Source organism: Sinocyclocheilus grahami, unplaced genomic scaffold (assembly GCF_001515645.1).
Source record: "Sinocyclocheilus grahami isolate Dianchi unplaced genomic scaffold, SAMN03320097.WGS_v1.1 scaffold374.1, whole genome shotgun sequence".
In the NCBI taxonomy this organism is placed as follows: domain Eukaryota; kingdom Metazoa; phylum Chordata; class Actinopteri; order Cypriniformes; family Cyprinidae; genus Sinocyclocheilus; species Sinocyclocheilus grahami.
The window spans coordinates 307,495-329,616 of NW_015505553.1; the positions used below are offsets into that span (position 1 = coordinate 307,495).

General features: G+C 37.3%; 2 protein-coding genes across 5 annotated transcripts in view; one reads left to right on the plus strand and one right to left on the minus strand.

Annotated features, from left to right (window-relative positions):
• kcns3b (potassium voltage-gated channel, delayed-rectifier, subfamily S, member 3b) overlaps positions 1 to 1,568 on the plus strand; it is a 4,597-nt gene extending 3,029 nt beyond the window's left edge. For 2 of the 4 annotated variants that reach the window (XM_016230641.1, XM_016230642.1), the window contains exon 3: positions 157 to 1,568. In XM_016230641.1, the coding sequence (XP_016086127.1) occupies positions 214 to 1,494 (1,281 nt within the window). In that variant the 5' untranslated portion in view covers positions 157 to 213 and the 3' untranslated portion in view covers positions 1,495 to 1,568. The remainder of the gene's footprint in view (positions 1 to 156) is intronic. The other 2 variants (XM_016230639.1, XM_016230640.1) reach the window with 1 other exon arrangement.
• A 9,797-nt stretch (positions 1,569 to 11,365) lies between these two features.
• On the minus strand, positions 11,366 to 21,642 carry LOC107549500 (disks large-associated protein 2). The gene is made up of 6 exons (XM_016230614.1): positions 21,628 to 21,642; positions 17,727 to 17,812; positions 16,682 to 17,085; positions 16,336 to 16,427; positions 14,424 to 14,576; positions 11,366 to 12,931 (listed from the first exon to the last, which is right to left on the minus strand). The coding sequence occupies exons 1-6, from the start codon at positions 21,640 to 21,642 to the stop codon at positions 12,716 to 12,718; spliced, it is 966 nt and encodes a 321-aa protein (XP_016086100.1). The 3' UTR covers positions 11,366 to 12,715.
• Positions 21,643 to 22,122: the final 480 nt, after the last annotated feature.

Consider the following 22,122-nt stretch of genomic DNA (forward strand, 5'->3'; position numbering starts at 1 on the left):
AAAAAAAAAGATATTCAGAAACCAGTAAAAAAAAAAGAGTATAGCTTGTCATACTGCAGGACAATTGTTAAACAAAATCCATTCAAATTAATTTAATAGATTAAGTAATTTCCAGTGTTACTGATGTAGCTAACATTCACATTTCTGTTGTTTTAGTAAAAAATGCAAGTATATCATTGGCAAGACTTCCAGATTCAATGAATCAGGACCACTATGATGTATGGCCAAGTTCTCCACCATCAAGGCAGGGAGGAAGATCTTGTTAACCTCAACATTGGAGGCATCCAGCACAAGGTGGAGCGCTGCGTTCTGCTCCGGTTCCCCAACACGCGTGTGGGTCAGTTAATCCAGTGCTGCAGCGATGCCGCCATCTTGGAACTCTGTGATGACTACAGCCCTGCTGAGCAGGAATACTACTTCGACAGAAGCCCGCAAGTCTTCCACTGTGTTCTGAACTTCTACCGTACAGGACACTTTCATGCTCTGGAGGAGCTGTGTGTGTTTTGCTTCAGTCAGGAGATCGAATACTGGGGCATTGGTGAACTGGATCTGGAGGCCTGCTGTCTCGATTGGTTCCTTGAGCGCAAACATGACCGGGAGCAGAACGCGTGTGGCATGTCAAGTAATGCCACATCGTCTGGAGAAATCTCCGTTGTGGGGAGTGACCTGTGGAGGTTTGAGGGCACGTGGTGTTCAGATGTTCGCAAGTTCATGTGGCAAACTCTTGAAGATCCCAATCACTCCAAGTGTTCCAAAGGTGTAGCTGTGCTTTCAGTCCTGGTCATTTTTACCTCCATTGTGGCCATGTGTATTCACAGTATGCCTGAATTCAGGTATGCAACTGACAGTGAACATTCTGTTCTGGACTCTCTGGAGCTCATCTGTAACATTTTCTTCTCAGTGGAATTTGTTCTGCGAGTTGTAGCAGCACCTCGCCCATGGACGTTTTTGGGAAACCCTCTGAACATGATTGACATGGCTTCTGTCTTGCCTTTCTATGTGACGCTGGCCTTTGAAGGTTTGGACGAAGGGGATGGGGAGGAAAACCAAAGTCTTGTCAACATGGGGAAGGTGGTTCAGGTTCTCCGGTTAATGAGGGCCTTCAGGGTCCTAAAGCTTGCTCGACATTCAGAAGGGGTGAGAGCTTTTGGAGAAACTCTAAAGAATTGCCAATCCGAGGTGGGTTTGCTCATTCTTTTCATTACTGTTGGAATATCGTTCTTCTCGACTTTTATCTACTACACTGAAAAGGAAGACGCTTCGTCCAAACTCTCTTCTATTCCTGTTTGTTGGTGGTGGGCCATTATTTCAATGACTACGGTGGGCTATGGGGATGTATATCCACAGACAGCAGCTGGGCGGATTGTAGCTACACTTTGCATTCTCTGTGGGTTGCTTGTGGTGTCTTTACCCATCACCATCATCATGAACAACTTTTCTAAGTACTTTGAGAAAAATACAGCTAAGAGGTGCCTTTCAGTAGCTAAAACATAGGAAAATGTCAACCATTTCCCTGTTTAAAATGTTGTCCTTTTGACATTCTTTGCATTGATAAAAAAATAAAGACATCCAACTTCTTGGTGTTTAATACTTCATAATTTTTTTTAAACAACAATGTCTGATGTTTGGAAGAAGTAAATGAAGAATATCAACCAACATTTCATAGTCAAGTCAAATTGCATATTTAGAACAAATGAAAACGAGCAGCACAGAATTCTTTCTTTTCTTCAAAAAAAGTTTAATAGTAGTTCTATGTACAACAAATGATCATACTTAATATTCAAAGAGGCAGATTGATCAAATCTGAAATTAGGCAAAATACTGAAGCAAAACTAAAGCAGAGAAGGACCAAACCCTTCATAAAATCCTAATCTGCAAAAAACCCAACATTTCATATTTAGATCTATGAATATGACTCAATAAATTATAAATAAAAAAGTTTATTAATTGTACAAATACCAAACTATTTGTAAAATGCCAAAACAGCTAACAGCAATGAAACATCAAATCATACATTCATTTTTTTTTACGATCCTGCATGCTGTCATAGCTTTATAAAATAATCTTGACAAAGTTCAGTTAAACATGGATTAGAGCAAAAAAAAGAAAAAAATTAAATTAGGCAAATATTAATTTATCAATATATGTATCTTAAATAAATAATGTATATTTGGCATTAGATTCATCCTTATTATTGATATATTTTATGATTCAAAACAAGTTTGAAGCCAAACCACTCTCAAAAACTCACTGTTATAGCCCATTTATGAGAGGTCTCACTTATTCAAACCACATTACATCAGATGTGCTGGAAAACAAACGAGAAAAACCCTCCCCTTGACAAATTAGTCATGAGAAACTAAGACCAACGTATTTTCTTACTGGGAGCATGGTTAACCTTTGAGGCTAAAAACTGTGAATGCACAGCTGAAATCCCACCTCACGCTCTGAAAAGTCAATTGAGCACCACAGACAGACCTCTGTCTGAACATCCTGCTTTGTCTAAGACTTTTGAAATGTAAAGAATCATTATTTTCACATAGTCTACCAAAGCAAAGATGTCTAATTGTGTCTGTGCCATGATCCTTTAATGAAACCCTTCAGGTTATTGCTGAACAGGCAGTGAAACATCTGTACTTAAGATCTACAGCTGAACAATCATTCAGCTGCCTATAATACTGTGATTTCTTTGCAGAGAAGCCTTGAATAGGTGGACAACTGACAAATGAAAAGGGGGGGTAGAGAACAACTGGTTAAGGGTATAATGTTTAATTTTGTAATTATAAGCAATTACATATATATTTAAAAGATAATCATGCCGTTTGGAGGGCGGACAGTGAGGCCTACACACTACTGAACATATTGTTTCTGTGTAAGTAAGTGAGTGTATGCATGTTGATTGTCCTGTCAAAACCAATCCATGCCTATATGAATCCAACACACCTCTATGACAAAGCACCAGTTTTAACCTCTCAAATGTCTCAATGTATTTTTAAACAGTGGTTTAGATTGTTTCACATTTTCAGTAAAAGAAATAACAGCATTGTTCATAGAACAACAGCCGCCGTTGCATTATGGAGGAACTGACCCTCAAAGAGGAGAATCGGAAACTAACAAAACCTATTAAAGGGCTTCCCTGCAGTATGTCAGTAAACTGAAAGTGGCAGCACAGTCGTTTTTTGTTTTTTTTTGTAATGATGTAATGCGTTTGCGATGCAACTTTACTGTATATCTGTGCACAAACTGGCCACAACTTTATAAAATGTTTTTTTATAGGCGAGAAATATCCTCAGGGGAAGTGGTGAATAAATAAACTGTGACCATGTTGAAAAGAGCAGCGTTGCTGGTCACCAGCATGCTGTGGTTTAGATGCGGTGAGTGCCCCTTCTTAACTAGCTTAACCAGGAGGACTGTACTGCTCTATAAATGCAAACGCAGTAACTATAGCAACTGAGAGAAACAACTTGATTGATTCATTCATTAATTTAAGATTCATACATCTTTGAATATGCATAATTGAGCCAAATTGGATAGATCCGAGTCGGTCGTTACTCAATTTGGATTATTTTGCCTTTGTAGTCCAACCTAGATCAACCAGCATCACTAGACAGATCATGTGTTGACTAGTATTTTTTGCTGGTGAACAGCAAAGCTATGCTGGTCCACCAGCTAGACCAGCATCATACCAGCTTGTCTTTTCAACAGGGTTGCAAGGCATTTTTTGTTATTCCCCCAAAAAAAGTCACGAAAATGGGTAAAACATAGTTTCTGTGAATAAGTGTCTCTTCTGGAATTCAGAAAGTCAGACTAGAGCTGCTGCATAGTAGAAAGGCATGACAAATCGCTCTGTTTGCCTTGAACTGATCGCAGAGAGACTCGGTACTAGTAGAGAGACTTTACTAGCACTAGTGTAGTGTCCTGCCATTAATACCACACACTAAGAGGTAATGACACCATGTGCCTGCCATGTATTTATACACTATTGCACATTCTGGCAAGTCTGGTAGAGTGTGTAAGCACGAGAGAGGTGGACACTGGCATTTAGTCTAATACCGTGTATTGTGTTTTGTAGAGATGAATGATGTGAAGCCCTCATGTGTTCATCATAACAGAGCACAGATATTGATCAAAACTAAAGTTACCTGCATTTAACGCTTTCATCAGTCTTAAGGTGCGGTCACACAAACCACATTTGAGATGCAGCAATGAATATGGGCAACAAGATATGTCACACATACATTAAGTAAGGGATAATCAACGGCTAGCCGTGCATTAAAGGATTTTCAAAGCACGATGCGGAGGCAAAGAACCGCCCGACGCAAAGTGCATTTAAAATCCTTTAATGCACAGCTAGCCGTTGATTATCCCGCTTATTCCATGGTCATTTGCCAAGTTATAGACAAGTTAAAACTAGTATTGCTCTTTGCAGCACAATATTTGACAGTTATTTTCGTCAGTTACGGCACGTTAGCGCTAGCATTCAGCCCGCTTCAAATCATATACAGAGATGAAATAGTGCGGTAAGACCACATTCATTTGAATTAATTATAGCATGTATTTCAATTAATTATCGATCGATCGTTTGAGAGAGAGAGAGACCGAGAGAGATGACAGTTGTGTGTACCTGCGTGCTGTGTCTGCGCGTCTCTGTACAAACAATTACTTCAAAAACAGTGATTTTTACCACCTCGTTGCTGAGGAATATAATGTAGCGATCTAATATCTAGGCTATTTTATTAATGAAAATCACGGGGAAGCGTTGACAACGAGTTTGTGTGTGTGTGTGCAGCGCAATCAGCGATCTCTGACCTCTCTCTCTCTCTCTCTCTCTCTCTCTCTCTCTCTGTGTGTGTGTTGGTTAGTGTGCATCAATTAAAGCAGCGCATTAATATAGAACGGTGATTAAACTGACTTGGAACTACCTGTGCATTAAACGGTTTTACTGCATACCTGCCAGCCAATCAGAATCCAGTATTCAGACAGGCCATGGAATAATACATAATAAATTGCAAATAACAAATACATTTGTAATTGACCCAGGCTCACTGGAAAAATGTGCCTGTGGTGACATTTCTGCAAAATGATATCATTCTCCTTCAATGCATGGCTCTTTCAAAGTGAATTGTTCAGTGAGTGATGCTAAAAGTATGTTTCGTTTTAACCAAAACAGATGAACGGGAGTCTGGCAACATTTCATTACACTGGTTGTTGTACATATCGCAGGAGTTCGGAAATGAAATGTCAACCTAAAAGGTTAATGCTCTATCGCGTTTGAAAGTCACACCTACAGTAAACCCAACCGATAGTGTTAACCAAAGAAATTGTGAAATAAAAATGCTGAACCATCCATGTAATTGTTGTTCGATTCTACAAGTCTGTGAGCTCTTTTACTGAGTCTTGTGACTTGTGTTTCACAGGACTCATTCTTGAGCACTCTGCATCTCAAGTTAAATATACCGGGTGCGCTTTCAAGCATATTCATTACCTCAGAAAAGCCATACAGTACCTAAGGAGCTGGTTATGTGAAATAAAAGTATGTTATAGGAGTTTAGCAAAAATGTAGGTAGGCACGTTTTTCCAATGAGCATTTGTTGCTTGAAATATTGAATGCTATTTTCTATCTACTCCACCTTTTCATTAAACTGCAAACTATGCAGCTTTGAGGCTGGCTTTTGACAAACTGCAGATTTCTCACTATATGAATTTGCAGATCCAACTTTACCTTTCACTCACCTGTGCTCATCTGTGTATGAACATAGTTTTTATAGTTTAATGTGACCGCACCTTTAGACTTCCATATTGATAAAACACTTTATTAATACCTCTAATAGCTGTCAATAATTTTCCAACATTTATACTGAACACATCACTATCACACAGTCAGAAAATTATGTTCGAAGCAAAAAAAAACAACAACAAAAAAAGATCCACAGATTATGCATCTGTTTTAAATTTTTTGAGCCCCCAGTTGATCTGAAATGCATGACAAGAAATAATACTGCAGGGTTTCGCCAGTCTTCGACCATGCGCAAACATTTTCTCTGCATAAGCTGTATCTCATGCAAATCATTTTAAGTCTCCAACACTGATTATAAGGCACCTATGGATGTTTCCACCTTTTATAATCGCCGATATCTGCTAGATCTCTACTAAAGATAAAAAATAAAAATAGACAGACACATGGCATGTGTCAGGTGATGGCACTCTACAACTATTTACATTTACACAAGCAGCGATACAACTTATCAGCACTGCCTGAACGCGTTATTTCATGACAATATCTTTTAAACAGGGAGGAAAGTTTCTTTGAAAAAGGGACCTAGTTGTAAAGTACTCTTAAGTTGGACTACAATATGTAAATCATTGAGAAAGACACCTGTCCTGTGGATTATCATATTTCAGCTGTTATATATTCATATAAAATGTGCAAGATGATAATTGTACCTCAATATACGTATTTAGCAGCAGTTGGTACCATGTCAATATCTTCCCACTGGGTGACTTACAGTTGCCATGAAAGGAAACGCAGCAGCCGTGAATAAGAACCTCAAGCACAAAATGTCTGTATCCACCTTTCATATGAGATTAGACTATTTGGACTAATTGGAAAGCGCTGGTCATTTCTTTATTTATGTGGCGCATTCAATGCATTGAGACAAGAATACTGAGCCACTACAGCATGTAAAAGCACAGCATTACACACTCAACATATCTCACTTCAGCCTTATTATTCAACAACACTGTTTCGTAAAGGGATATTTCACCCTCAAATGTTATCATTTACTCATAATAAGATATTTAGCAGAATGTCCCGGTTGCTTTTGTCCTTGCAGTGAGGTATTGTGACCTGAACTGTCAAGCTCTAAAAAGGACTATATTCATGCTCTTAAACATGAAATGGACTATTATGTAATCACATGGAAAGGATTATATTTTCCATTTTCAGTCTGCTGACTTTTTTATTTTTTAATCACAAATCATTTGCATGAAGCGGCTGAGACTGTTTTTCCTAGTGGCACGGCATTTACGTTTTACAATTTGGCCTAAAACCTTCGCAAGACCAGAGATACACCTAGTCCTGCGCCATCCAAGCAAATGCTACTGAGAGGAATGGAAATACCATCTGATCTTTTTTGTCATTTTTAAATCTTGCCAGTTAATTGTCACCATCCTTTTTTCACTGTATAAGCTGCCTCTATTTTCACTTAACCTTCATCCGTCCCTCGGGTCATTTTGACCCAAAAAAGATTTTTAAAGAATTCTAAAAATCGTGTGTTGATCGTACTGGTCCAAGATTTCTTTACTTTTGTCACACTTGCACCGGGTATACACACACACACACAAGCTGTGTCTCATTTAGAAGACTGCGTCCTCCGGAGGTCGCATTCGAAGGCTGCATACGTCATCAAGGCTGTCTCATTTCAGAAAAGCAATTAGGACACTCCGAATGTGACCTTCGAATGCGACCTTCTTTCACGGGAATTCAGAGGATACATGAGGTGTATCCTTCGCTGCTACAGATAACCCACAATTCTTTGCGTCGCCGTGAACAACCGTTGTTAATTTGAAAAATGCCGGCGCCGGCAGATGTAACGTACACACAAGCGCAGATGTGGTGTTTACAACTTACCTTAAATCGCCTCGGTAAAAACGGATAAACTTTGTTTTTAATATACTCCTCCTTTTTTTCTCTAATAGATGCCTGCTGTACGTTCGCTGCAGCTCCTCAAACATTGAACAAAATATAACAAGTAAAAGCATTTTTTTTTCAAATTACTTTCCAAATTTAGAAATAATTTTCCTTCATTTAAGTAGTGTGAGAGCGCAACGATGCTCTAAATGTGTTGGCATAGCAACGCGATACTTCCGGTTTCCTTTTCCGCCCGTCCTACGAAGGCCGTCTCGTTTAATACTAGGTTGAGGACACTTTGTATATGCATCCTACAGAGGATGCGACCTCCAGAGGATTCGACCTCCGGAGAGTGCAGCCTTCTAAATGAGACACAGCTATCGTATCATTGCTGTTCATAAGCACAGCTCTGCTTTGTTTACAGAAACTCACATACACACACGCACGCACACACACATGCACAAACACACACATGGTACACACACTCCCATAGAACATATTATAATATGTTTCATCTTTCTGATGGGATATGACTGTCCTTTTTCCATTTTTTTTTTAATTAACACAGTTAAATTTGAGATATGTGGTGGAGACCAATGAGTTTATATCATATTAATATATTTTTTAAATATATTATATATTTATTTCATATTTATGAAATTGTAGGAATATACATATGTTTAGGTTATAATTCAGTTATAGTTTTTTTTTTAAATATGGATTTTGTAATGTTTCAATATATATTTAAATCCATAAACAACCAAATTGAAGCCTTAAGATGATCTCATTTCTCATGTTTCACTTGTTTTGCTCAGTTAAAAATCTCTATAGGGTTCTATAGGCTTCTCTAGTGGCTGTCACCATAAAATGCAATTGTATGTAATTTTCCCCACCAGATGGCATTAGAGACACTCAGTGACTCAATTCCAAGGACATCTGTTGGTTTTTGATGAAACGGGACTGAAATTGTGTCTTTATTATTATTATTTATTTATTTTTGGTGAAATAATGTACAAAAACTGCTTATTTGCTTATATTTTCTTAAAAATATCCAGAATAAAGCTAAATGTCATAAAAATGACCAAAAAGTAATAGAAAAACCTACATAAATATTTAGAAAAAAATATATAAAAATGGATCAATATAAGATTTCTGGACCAAAAAAAATGATTAGTGTCATTTTTAGTCTTGGGGTCATTTTGACTCGCGAAGGACACTTTTGTTACAGGTTCGGGAGGGACGGATGAGGGTTTAAAGAGCTCCTTTTGTGCTCAATGTGAGGATTAAACCAATGGAGTTCTGATCAACAATTTGTAAAGATAACGAGATGATAGTAAACCAGTTTTTGGTTGAAATATCCCTTGCTTTAAATGTGGCATTAAAACTAATCATTACTCAATTCATTTTTCCTGTACGAGTCTGAATTTACTCCTAAAATGAGCTAAAACATTTATTGACAAATCCCTTTTTTTCTGCTGCTTCTTCATTTTATTTTTTTTTTACACTTTATATATACATTTATTTATTTTTATTATTATTTTATTTATTCATTAATTTTTTTGCAAGAGCAGGGCAGTACATTCACATTGCTTTTTGCTTAAGATGCTGTAAGGCTGCCAGGTAAAGGAAATAGCTAAAAAGCCAGGTATTTATATGCTGCTTTCTAACGCCTTATGAATGTAAGCAGCAGTTTTGCTTAGAGGATAGACAGTACCGCTAGCAACATAGCAAACAGCCATCTCTAGATAGTTAGGCCTGGAACCAGGGCGAAAAATCCCGCAGTCAGAGTTGTGGACAGTTAAAATTCATCATTGTGCCAGTAAAAATAATTAATAACTGCTGTTAAATAACTGTTGTATTTACAAATATAAGGTACTGAATCTAATGCTGCTGTTGGTTATTATTTAGTCCACAATCGAGGTAATAAAGAACCTAAAGCCAAATTAGAAATAAAAAAGTGAATTGTTGCCACCCAACAAAATATGGTATTTGAATTCAACAATTCATCATAGAGACCCCTATTGCACACCCGGGTTTCTGTTCTCAAAAGTGACAAGGCAGATGGACACATTGTTGTGCAAATGCTGGACCGAAAAGTGTGATATACAAAAAGCATAACTGTCTAAACTAAAATAAATATATTTCTTTTCAACAAACCAGTGACCATAAATATGATAATCCGAGATGAGACACTATGTTAAACCTCCCTTTAAAAAGTCCACAGGTGGTTTATAGTGCTGTGCAGAAAAGGAGAGGAGGGGGCTTCTACATTTTAGAGTATAAAGCAGCACCATTTACAGTAATATTATTAAAGTTTCTTTTGCACCTTTATATGTCACAGACTACCTTGAGTGGTGAACATTGAGGAAGATTAGTGTTGTAAATATTTCTCTGTAAATGTTTTTGTGTAAAACCGGTGGTCAGTCAATGAAAGTCAAGCTATGACTGAATGATATCAAGGCCTTTTTGGGCTGAATGGACTTTAAACCTTAGCCATCGAATAAAATTATTTTTTTAAACTCTCTTTGACACTCCAGTTAAGTCCAGAACTAGATTTAATCTCCATTAACCCTGAAGCTAAAACTAAATTGAAGTCTAGAAGCAAAACCTTCGTGCGAATCCCCCACTGCGACAACATCACGAGGATCAAGATCAACATTTCCGTTGGAAATACAAATGTGGATCATTTAAGAAGTAGAACTGCTTTGTAACGCCTTTTGAGCAGTAAAGACTTTGCAACCTTAAAGAAATTGCTATCTTAAATTTGCTTATTTAAATCTAAACTCCATACTAAGTCAAGTTTAGAGTCATTTTAGTTTTCTGTTCGTGGGAATGATGCTGTGGATGAAGTGACTATGCTGTGACATTAGTTTTGTGCCAGTGCTATAGAATACATTTTCTGAAAGGAGTGTTAACTGTGCCTACGCTGAGGGCTAGACTTTGGCTTTGTTCAGACAGGCAGCAAAAATCAGATTTTTTTAAAAAAAATTTTGGAGTCTGATGTTTCCAAATTGCATCAATATGTGGTCTGAAATTGGTTTAAAATCTTTTGGAATGTGTCTGAACAGTCAAATTAGTTTTTAGTCATTCCAAAAGCCTCACATTCCGTATGTCTCTTTTTTCTTATTTTTTTCCCCCTCATATATACAATTATATGACATTTGATGGAGCCCCTAAGGGGACATGGTGTTGGAAAAAAATATGAGATGGGAATGAAAATGATATGTGATCCTGGACCACAAAACCAGGTCAATTTTACAAAATTGAGATTTATATATCACATGAAAACTGAGTAGATACGCTTTCCATTGATGTATGGTTTGTTAGGATAGGACAATATTTGGCCGAGATACAACTATTTGAAAATCTGGAATCTGAGGGTGCAAAAAAAAAAATCTAAATATTGAGAAAATCGCCTTTAAAGTTGTCCAAATGAAGTTCTTAGCAATACATACTACTAATCAAAAACTAAGTTTTCATATATTTACAGTAGAAAATTTACAAAATATCTTGATGGAACATGATCTTTACTTAATAACCTAATGATTTTTGGCATAAAAAAAAAATCCCATATACCCATATAATGTATTTTTGGCTATTGCTACAAATTTTCCCCCCAGCGACTTAATACTGGTTTTGTGGTCCAGGGTCACATATTTCTAAGCATTTTCTCGCAAAAGTATTGTGTTCCCTCAAGAAACATTGCAGTGGTTCACAAATCTTTTTTGTGTTCTTTCGCAAACGTAAAAGAACACATTTCTTGCGTTGCCCCAAGAAATGTTGCATTCACCCACAAAAGCATTGGAATATAGCCACCTCATATTATTTACAACATAAACGTTTCGCAAGCGAATGAAAAGTTTCTCAGGGGAACGCAAAGGTTTTTGTGCAAGAACACAAACGTTTAGTGAGAAAAAGCAACATTTCTTAGGGGAAAGCAAAGGTTTTGTGAGAAGCGCAAACGTTTCACAAGAAAGCGCAAAGCTTCTCAGGGAAATGTAAACGTTTTTTTGAGTGAACGCAAACGTTTTGTGAGAGAATGCGAAGTTTCTCAGGGGAACGCAAAGGTTTTTGTGCAAGAACACAAACGTTTAGTGAGAAAAAGCAACATTTCTTAGGGGAAAGCAAAGGTTTTGTGAGAAGCGCAAACGTTTCACAAGAAAGCGCAAAGCTTCTCAGGGAAATGTAAACGTTTTTTTGAGTGAACGCAAACGTTTTGTGAGAGAATGCGAAGTTTCTCAGGGGAACGCAAAGGTTTTTGTGCAAGAACACAAACGTTTAGTGAGAAAAAGCAACATTTCTTAGGGGAAAGCAAAGGTTTTGTGAGAAGCGCAAACGTTTCACAAGAAAGCGCAAAGCTTCTCAGGGAAATGTAAACGTTTTTTTGAGAGAACGCAAACGTTTTGTGAGAGAATGCGAAGTTTCTCAGGGGAATGCAAAAGTTACGCAAGAGAATGCAAGGGTTCTCAGAGAAACGTAACAGAACGCAAATGTTTTGTGAGAGAATGCAGTTTCTCAGGGGAACGCAATATTTTTTCAAGAGAATGCGAGAGTTTTGTGAGAGAACTTAAAATCATTTAAATATAATTTTCCATCACCATGTCCCTATGGCTCCATAAAACTCATGTCATAAATAGTGAGTGAATGAGTCAGTGGTTTTGGACACAGTATGTGCATGAATGTTAATATAATAATTGCTAATGAGCTAATCGCTCTCACACATCTCATGGCGGGATTGTTACTTATATCACTACTATTGCAACCGTGTCCTAATTGCATCATAAAAATTGGATGTGAAAACCAAATCGGATTTGTGTGCAGTGTTGACAAAGCCTCAGTTTTGGCCTCGGAATAACCTTAAAACTGAAATACAAACTGGGTTGCAGTAGCTGCAGGCCTTGGAGTGCATAGACTGCCATGACCTCTTTGCATTGAGCTCTGTTTGAGGCATATATAAACTCACCACTATTCTCAGCTCAGAGTAGATGATGAGCAGAGGAAGAATACTTGTAACAGATGGGAAAATGTGTACGGGCGGAGCAGTGACATGGAGCAGAATGGATGTACCCTGTTGTTATGTGTGTTTCATAAACGTGTTTGGGCTTCAGGGATGTAGATCTCTATGCTGTCAGCCCGCTCTGTAACTGAGCTCTGACGGAAAGACGCAGCCCGTTTTGCAGCTAGAAGCCTACGGCGGGCCTCTTGCCTCTGACGGTCCTGCAGATCCAAGGATCGCTCGCGCATGACAGCTCCACGACCTTTAGGAGGCCTCTTTGTAACAGGAGGTGGCCATTTTCTTTCCTGAGGTAAAGAAGTAGAGTTTGTTATAATTTCCTTTTCTTATTTATTGTGAAAACAAATGCACAAAATGAACTTAGTGGGAAAAAAATTAACTGACAGCTCTCATTTAAACAGAAAGAACTGATATTGACAGAGACAAAAGCATCACTATATTACATTTTTTAAATTAAATGATAAAAAGATTAAGGCTTTTGATTTTACTGTGATGTTGAATGGCTATATTTACTAATTTTATCCCAGGAATTCCGTATTAGTAATTATATATACATGTTGATATGCAAATATATATAAACTATCAGTGTTGTGGAAAGTTACTTTTAAAATTAATACATTACAATATTGCGTTACTCCCTAAAAAGTAACTAATTGCGTTACCTAGTTACTTTTTATGGAAAGTAATGCGTTAAATAAATTTTGTGTTACTTTTTCTCATCTGGCCTGGGCTTGCTTGTTTGTTTTTAATATAAAAAAAGTTATATTTTTGGCAAATGTAAAAGCCCTTTCACACCAAAAGTGAAATGAATAAGGCTGAAGGAAATGGGTCCCACTTTATATTAAGTGGCCCTAATACCTGTGTACTTACATAGTAACTAGATGTGTACGTAGTCTGTAACCACAGTGTAAGTACACATTGGTCCATAGTATCTAGAGCTGTAATGTTTGTGTAACTACACATATGTAACAACCCACTGAATGGTATGTGTAAGTACAAATGTGTAACAGGACATTGGTAACAACACTTTTTGGTAATGAAAGTACAAATGTGTAACAGGACTAACAGCACTTTTTGGTAAAGAAAGTGTTACACTTTATATTAAGTGAACAATTCCTATGGATTTACCATGCAATTAATCTGATGTTACACAGCAGCGGCCAGTAAGTTAGGCTTTACATATAAATTGTGGTTGGTGTCCATAAACCTACCCATCTCCACCCCTGGATCAAATTTCCACCCCTAAACCTACCCATCTCCAAATTGTCAAATTGTTCCAATTACTCTTATACATATTGTTGTTACAAAATGTAGTTATATATGTCCTGTTACACATTTGTACTTACACAAACCATTCAGTGGGTTGTTACATATGTGTAGTTACAAAAATATTACAGCTGTAGATACTATGGACCAATGTGTACTTACACTGTGGTTACATACTACGTACACATCTAGTTACTATGTAAGTACACAGGTATTAGGGCCACAATATAAAGTGGGACCGTTGAATTGGATCACTGAAGGTCAGCACTGGTTAATAACGTGATTAAATACATAAAGGATTTTTGTGTTAACATTAAATTATTGCAGGTTTCTGTAATTTTCTGAGTTTGCTTTTCACTGTTTTTTATTCAAGTGAGATGAGTGAATGCATGTGTTTAGTCTAGAATATTAGTCTAATTTAGTCACATTTACTGTAGTCAATCATGTTTACACAACACACACAACCCCTCTGCACTTACTCCCGATTTCTCTCAACATGAATGCTCCATGTACCTTCTTCTCTGGACTCTCCACCATCCTCCACTCATTACTCTTGATTTGCTGCAGCTCATCAAACTTGGCAGTGACATCATCGATGGAGAGCTGCAGGAGATCCCAGAATCCAGCCAGGTCCTGAGCCGTGGGGCGTGGCATAGCGCTGGGGTCCTGCACAAAACCATTATATGTCACACACTCCTCACAAACATAAACAACAGTTATAAGTTACAGTTCTACCCATAAGTTTACACACCACTTGCAGAATCTCAGGGATCTTTAAAAAATGTTTTTATATATATATATATATATACATACATCTAAAAATAAGAGGAATCATTACAATACATTTTGTTATTTGTTCAGTTCTGTTGATGAAGCTATTTGACATATATACCTATAATTGCCTATTGAGTGTAAATTAATGTTTTGACCCTGTTTAGCTGATAGTTAGTGTGTGAGTCTCTAGTTTGTCCTGAGCAGTGAAGCTGTGTGCTGTTTTTGACAAAAATCCTCTGGGTACAGTAAGTTCTTTTGATTCTCAGCATGCGCTGCACGTTTGAGATCTTCCCCACAGTGGCGCAGTGATATCGAGACCCAGCTTCGCCACTCAGGACAACTGAAGGACTCATACACTCACTTATCACAAACGCCAATGAGCAGGAGGCAGTGCAGATATGTGAACTTTTGAAGAGCATGATTTGTTTCGTTTCAGTTATTTTGTCTTGGGTTCTGGAGCTTTTCCAGTGTCATGTAAAATAATGATAATATAAAAACGTATGAGAAAGGGGTGTAAACTTATGACCCCTTGAGGAATCACATCAAATAAGCATCCTGATCACTATTTACGCATCACTGCACCAAGTGCCATGAATTAATACATTATCATGAATAATCACTAGAGGTCACTGTAGTCCAGCTTCACTTTCATCATCTCTTATCCAAACAATGATACAAATAGAATATTTGCTATTTATTCTGGCTACATCCTCTCTTCTATGTTAATGATGCTTCACTAAACTGTTCAGTCTCTTGGAAGCTCATACTAGAGAGGACAAGCTGGTCTCTGCCTGTCCGTGTGAAAGTATTACAACATCCATCATTTCACAATCTCCAGAGAGAGAGAGAGAGAGAGAGACAGAGAGAGAGACAGAAACAATCACTGACCACTAAACAAACCCTTTAAAGTGTCATTCAGCCCATCAACTACCAATTCATTTCAGGATCGTTTACACTCACACAGCTTGAAACTGGTTAAATGTGAAAGTATTACAACATCCATCATTTCACAATCTCCAGAGAGAGAGAGAGAGAGACAGAGAGAGAGACAGAAACAATCACTGACCACTAAACAAACCCTTTAAAGTGTCATTCAGCCCATCAACTACCAATTCATTTCAGGATCGTTTACACTCACACAGCTTGAAACTGGTTAAAGCTCCTTTCAGGCTGAAATCATATTTAGTGGAGATGACACTGCAACTTATCAATGTGTATTTCAGTCAGCTAGAGACAAAAATGCACAATACATTTAGACCTTTTATAAAATAATATATTGCTTTATTGATCATTTTTGATAATTTTTTTTAACTGTCAATGTGGAAAAAAGTCAACTTAAAGATGTCTGATTAAAATAATATCTTGCACAAGTTTGCTTCTCAAGTTTATTGGCTTTTAAGGATCTTAATCATCTAAAAAAAAAATTTGAACATTATAAGATTCTGAAAAGCTAGTATTTAACCTTGTTTTGACCAAAAACTAAAGACTTACAAGAATGCCAGGTAAACACTTACAAATACTTCCTAATGAACTGCCTTTCAAAGAGGCAAACTGAATCTTTTATGACAGAACTGGTGCATGGTTGATGTATTTTATGATGCAAAAGGAGCATTAAAGTATATCTCATGGGGATCGTAGAAATGCCACATACCAAATTTTGCTGACACAACCAGTAAAACTGCTGGAATTTCTGGGACATGAGGAGGTGAGCACTGCCCACAGCACTCCGGATCTTCCCAAGAACTGCAAAACATTATTAGATAGAAAAATATACACAATATATATATATATACTAAAGTATGTTATTACTTTAAATATAACAATTTCATATATTTATATATTTCTGGTGGCGGTGACAATTTTGTATGAAATTGACCAATGTGAAATACAGAATATATATATACACACAGTTTTGTTTGAAATTATATAGATAGATAGGTAGATGGATGGATAGAAAGATTGTGTTGGTTTTTGTTTTTTGATGACTGCACACTCACTCTCCTCCGACAGGTCGTGCTCCTCAGCCTCACGTTCCATGTCTTTGCACCATCCCTCCAGACGTTTGGTCTCGCTGTGCAGAAGCTGCATGAACCAGCTGCCATCGCGGCGGAGTGGCGACACCCGGCCGGACTCGGCTGCTTCAAGAGCGGGCTCCACCAGCCAGGGTTCAGGCTGCGGACTGGGCGGCCCACTGGAGGGCCTGTAATCCTCACGGTAGCTAAAAAGGCCCTGTGTGCGTACAGTCCTAACCACATTGTACTGTGTGGGTGTACTGGGTTCAGAATGCCGCTGAAATCCTCCAAACTGCAGACTCTTGTCTTCGGTCGAAGGAAACCCCTCCAGCTCCAAATCAGCCTGAACTGCCGTCGTCACACTGTTGGACCGTTTAAAGCGGCCAAGTCTGAAAATGAACAGAAGAATGACAATATTAAAGAAAGCAGTTTCTGTGTTTACACACAGAAAAGGGCTATCTATATTGATATATATTAATTATTTCACTTAACTTATTTTTCTATTGGTCTCAAAATGATTATTAGTTCAGGATAACCTTAGTTCTGTCATGACAACTCTCGGAGGGATTGGCATGGTAATGTACATGACAATGTTAATGTATTTGGTCTTGGCGGAATAGATCTGCTACGCTGCTGCTGCGGCAGAGCAAGTACCGATACTTGCTACTGCCAATACATCCACAACATGCTGCTGTGAGCATGTAAGAAATATTGCTGCTGCAAATATAACATACATAAAATAACCCCCATATAGCATACATGAATCACCTCGTAGCAGATCTATACAGGTGGAGCTGGGGAAGGTGAAGGGTTTCTGAAGCAAGCTGCATTTGCTACGGCAAGCACTAGTCATATATTTGAATGTTGAGCAGCGAGCTCATTGGCTACCGATACAGGAGAGAACCAGTCAGCTGTGCCATGTCATAATGATGTCATTAGGTCAGATTGAGTTAGACCTATCGGACTGCGCCATCTAGAGTTTCATGCCAGAACTCTGTATTTCTGTGGAACAAAAGTCCTGTTAACTTACCTCTTCTCATCCTCCACCTGGATACCCACGGACTGATACTGTGGGAGACCTTTACTATCGGTCTCAGAATCTGTGGCTGCTTCCACCTGAAGAATAAGGAAGGGAAGAGATAAAAAGGAAAACATAGTGAATGAGAATATATATTTAATAAATAGGACTGAGTATCTGAGGTGAACCAGAGAAGTAAGAAAATATTGCTGCAAGCTGCAATTATGGGGCCAAAGACGCTAAGATTATGCACACTGCATTAAGCATGATCCAAAGAAATAAAGCACTGTGACTTTTATGTTAATTATTGCTAAGTTTGCAATTTAACCATTATAAGTTACAAGTAAGTAATTCTTATGTAACACTTATGGTGTGTTTTCATGTTAAGTTTGATTCAGTATGCCAAAGTGTCGTTTTAAAACTTCTGATCAATATGGTCTTAAGATGTATTTACCTAAATTTGGAAAAGATCAAATAAAGGCTATCGGAGAAGTTTCAAAATTGTAAAAAGTGGAAAATCTAGTTGGGTGGAAATCGAAACCACCTGTATGACTGATGGCATGAATCAAGGATTCACAGAAAAAAATATTGATTCTTGGCCTAATGGTTTTAAGAAGATCCATTGATGATGTTAGAGCATTTGAGACTCCAAATTTACCATGATATAAGCTGAGATGTTCCTCTATAATTGTTGTACAATATGATTCTAGTGATTGCCATAGACTCCCAGCCAGTCCGAACAATAATAACAAAACTAACAGATACAAAATTGGTTTCGCACATTCAGTGAGTAGTAATGTAAGTTTCAAGGCAATGCCTACAAAATACAGTATTTCTAAAGTAATACAATGTCCTGTGGGTGACATGAACACATTAGCACAGACCCAGAAGAGAAAACAACAGCTTAGAGGCACACATATGAGACTTTCCTTAAAGAGCTGTCATTTCACAGACACTTTGTTATCTCAAGCGATTTATAGCACACTTGCTATATGGACAGCCCCCTAAAGCAGCCTGCTCAAGAGCCCAATGGAGACACGGGATCCCAGTAACCAGTGTTGAGGGTAACGCATTACAAGTAACATGAGTTACCTAATCAGACTACTTTTTTTTTCCAAGTAACTAATTACTTTTTAATTTACAAGAACATTTCTGGGTTAACTTTTCAATAAAGTAATGACAGTTACTTTGTTTTCCCATTTATTGACTTGAGAGAACTCGAGAGTGTGTTGTGTGTAAACATGATGCTTACTGTAGTTCTAGACTAAATGTGAACATGCATTTATTCATCTCACTTGCACAAAAACAGATACAGTATTTCTCAAAATGAATAAAAACAGTGAAATGCAAACAGTGAAATGAATGACACAAACCTGCAATAATTAAATGTTAACACAAATATCCTTTTATGTATTTAATCCCATTTTATTAACCAATGTCTTGCTGCTGACCTTTGATGATCCAATTCAACCATACTAATAAAAAATTATTTTATTATTATTATTTATTTATTATTATTTTGCTTAAGAGTGTTGAAATTTCTTCTCCTGTGTCCTATTCTTCATGCATTTTATTTTTCAAGAAAGCCCAGCCCATATGGGAAAAAGTTAGGCAAAAGTAATGTAACATTACTTTCCATAAAAAGTAACCAAGTAATGTAATTTTGGGGGAAGTAACACAATATTGTAATGCATTACTTTTCAAAGTAACTTTCCCCAACACTGCTAGCAACCTGTTACAGTCCATTAATGGACTATACAATACTTTCCTAGACTGTAACCAAACATTGCAGATATGGTTTATTGCTAGGTAAAAGCCTTTCATACAGTAAATGGACCTTCCTCTGATTCCTGATTTCCTTATTTCATATTATTATTAGTTCTGGCAGTGACAGCTAGTTTCTTCAGCATCCAGAGTAATGCTGTAGTCCCTGTAAATTGCATCATGAACATACAGTGATGCATTTTAAAGTTTAAAAATGTTCTGGAGGTTTATGACTTATTGATTATTCATTTTGTATCTCTCATCTAGTGCTGTAAACATAGAAGACTTTAAAATCAAGGCTAAAATCATCTAAACTCACTAAAATGCATCTATAATTTGAATTTATTCTCACCTCCAAGGGGCCAAATACTGATGCCACATGTTTTTGTTCAGAAATGGTTAGGTTTAGCAGAAGGGGGTTGTGTTTGATGCTCTAAAATGTTCATTTATAAAGGAGAGATTTGCCATTTCAAAATTCAAAATTCACCAATATGTCATTCCAAACCTATACAAACAAGTCTCATTGGTTCTTAAGTCTCAAGCAAGCACGTTTGCGCTTCTAGTTTGATGTGCTTTATATACACTGAACAAAATTATAAACGCAACACTTTTGTTTTTGCCCCCATTTTTCATGAGCTGAAGCGTGAATGGTGTCGTGTGGGTGAGCGGTTTGCTGATGTCAACGTTGTGGATCGAGTGGCCCATGGTAGCGGTGGGGTTATGGTATGGGCAGGCATATGTTATGGACAACGAACACAGGTACATTTTATTGATGGCATTTTGAACCCCCAATAGAATAAAACTGCACATTTTAGAGTGGCCTTTTATTGTGGCCAGCCTAAGGCACACCTGTGCAATAATCATGCTGTCTAATCAGCATCTTGATATGCCACACCTGTGAGGTGGATGGATTATCTCGGCAAAGGAGAAGTGCTCACTAACACAGATTTAGACAGATTTGTGAACAATATTTGAGAGAAATAGGCCTTTTGTGTACATAGAAAAAGTCTTAGATCTTTGAGTTCAGCTCATAAAAAATGGGGGCAAAAACAAAAGTGTTGCGTTTATAATTTTGTTCAGTGTATGTGCATTCATCAATGTTTATATGTGAATAAAAGCCTAAATGAAATGTTTATCATATAAAGTGATTGTGTCTTTTTAGATGCCTTGGATTTTACAATCTCTTCGAGTGTTAAAGTTTTGGTGGATAGACTTCCAATAGATGGACAGAAATCTTTAAAAAATCTTAATTTGTGTTTTTGATGAACGAAAGTCTTATAAGTTTGGAACATCGTGAGGGTGAGGAAATGATGACAGAATATTCATTTTTGGGTAAAACCCTTTTAAGTGTGTATAATGTGACAACTGTGGCTATTCAAATTGTAATTCATAACCCAACATATCATGTCATGATGACAAAATGATTTGTCCATTGAGTGTTGCTCAAACAGTAGAACATCACGCTCGCAACGCCATGGTCTTAGATTCGATTGCCACTGAATGCAAGAACTGATAGAAATATATGTAAAATTCGACCGCAATGCAAGTCGCTTTGCATACAAGCGTCTACCAAATGTAAAGGGTGATTTTGGACAGTATCGTATGTCTTGGGAGTGAAAACAGGTTGAAATGCCAGCATCATTAGAAAATCACAGGTAGTTGAATTTGATCAACGAAAAAATTTGTACATAGTATAGCTTTAAGAACACCACAAGCTACCAGGATAAATCTTTTGCAAATGGAATAATGTGTATAGTGAGTAAATTGGACAGTGCTTGAAGTGAGCTGGTACTCTGTGGTATCTGCATTATTCATGCATCCCAGCAGCTCATATAAACTGCAGATATTCTCTTTTGTTCCTCCTTTACAATGCAGTCTCACTAGACAAAGACTGTTTGTCTTGCAATGTTCTGACTATCCACATTAAATCTGAAGCATACTGTAGCTTAATCTGACAAAGAACAAATCATTCTGATTTGATTTTAAGGGATGTTTAGAGTGGGGCAATACACTGTGCATTAAAGGTATTAGTTTGGCAAACATATCTCATTTACTTTCAACTAACTTCCATGAACAAAATCCTTGAATGTATAAAACATTCAGTGTCATAAAAAGACAATTGTTTTCCCTCAGCAAGCAAATAGGTCACACTTTCTTTCGACATTTCGACCTCTTTTCGACATTTTACTAACTGTAAGTAACTTTGTGACTAACTAACTCTCATTAGAATATTAGTAGACTGTCAGGTTATGGTAAGTAGAATAAGTTACACATAGTTAGTAGAAAGTCTAAAGTGGACTATCAAAATAACATTACCAGTTTTTCTTTTTTTCTTTTCTTTTCTTAAGAAATTAATACGTTTAATCAAGCAAGGACACAGTTGATAAAAAATGACAGTAAAGACAAATATAATGTTACAAAAGTAATAAATAACATTTTAAAATCTATCAAAATGAAAAAATGGAAATAAATGGAATAAATTAGAGGGGGGGGGGGTATTTTGCTACAGTTGTCAGCACTGAGATGACGTGCTGCTGCTCTCCTGCTCCGGTCAGTTCTGGCTTGTGCAACCAAACCCTGGTGCTAATCCAGCTTGATTCTTTGATGGCAATGAAGCCTTGGAAGAATCAAGCTGCCCTTAAAA

Coding starts and splice junctions, on each gene's coding strand:
- LOC107549500 (XM_016230614.1), bottom strand. Junction 17,086..17,726: donor CAGGTGGAGGATGAGAAGAG/GTAAGTTAACAG, acceptor GTTCATTTTCAG/ACTTGGCCGCTTTAAACGGT. Junction 12,932..14,423: donor TGGAGAGTCCAGAGAAGAAG/GTACATGGAGCA, acceptor TCTTTACCTCAG/GAAAGAAAATGGCCACCTCC.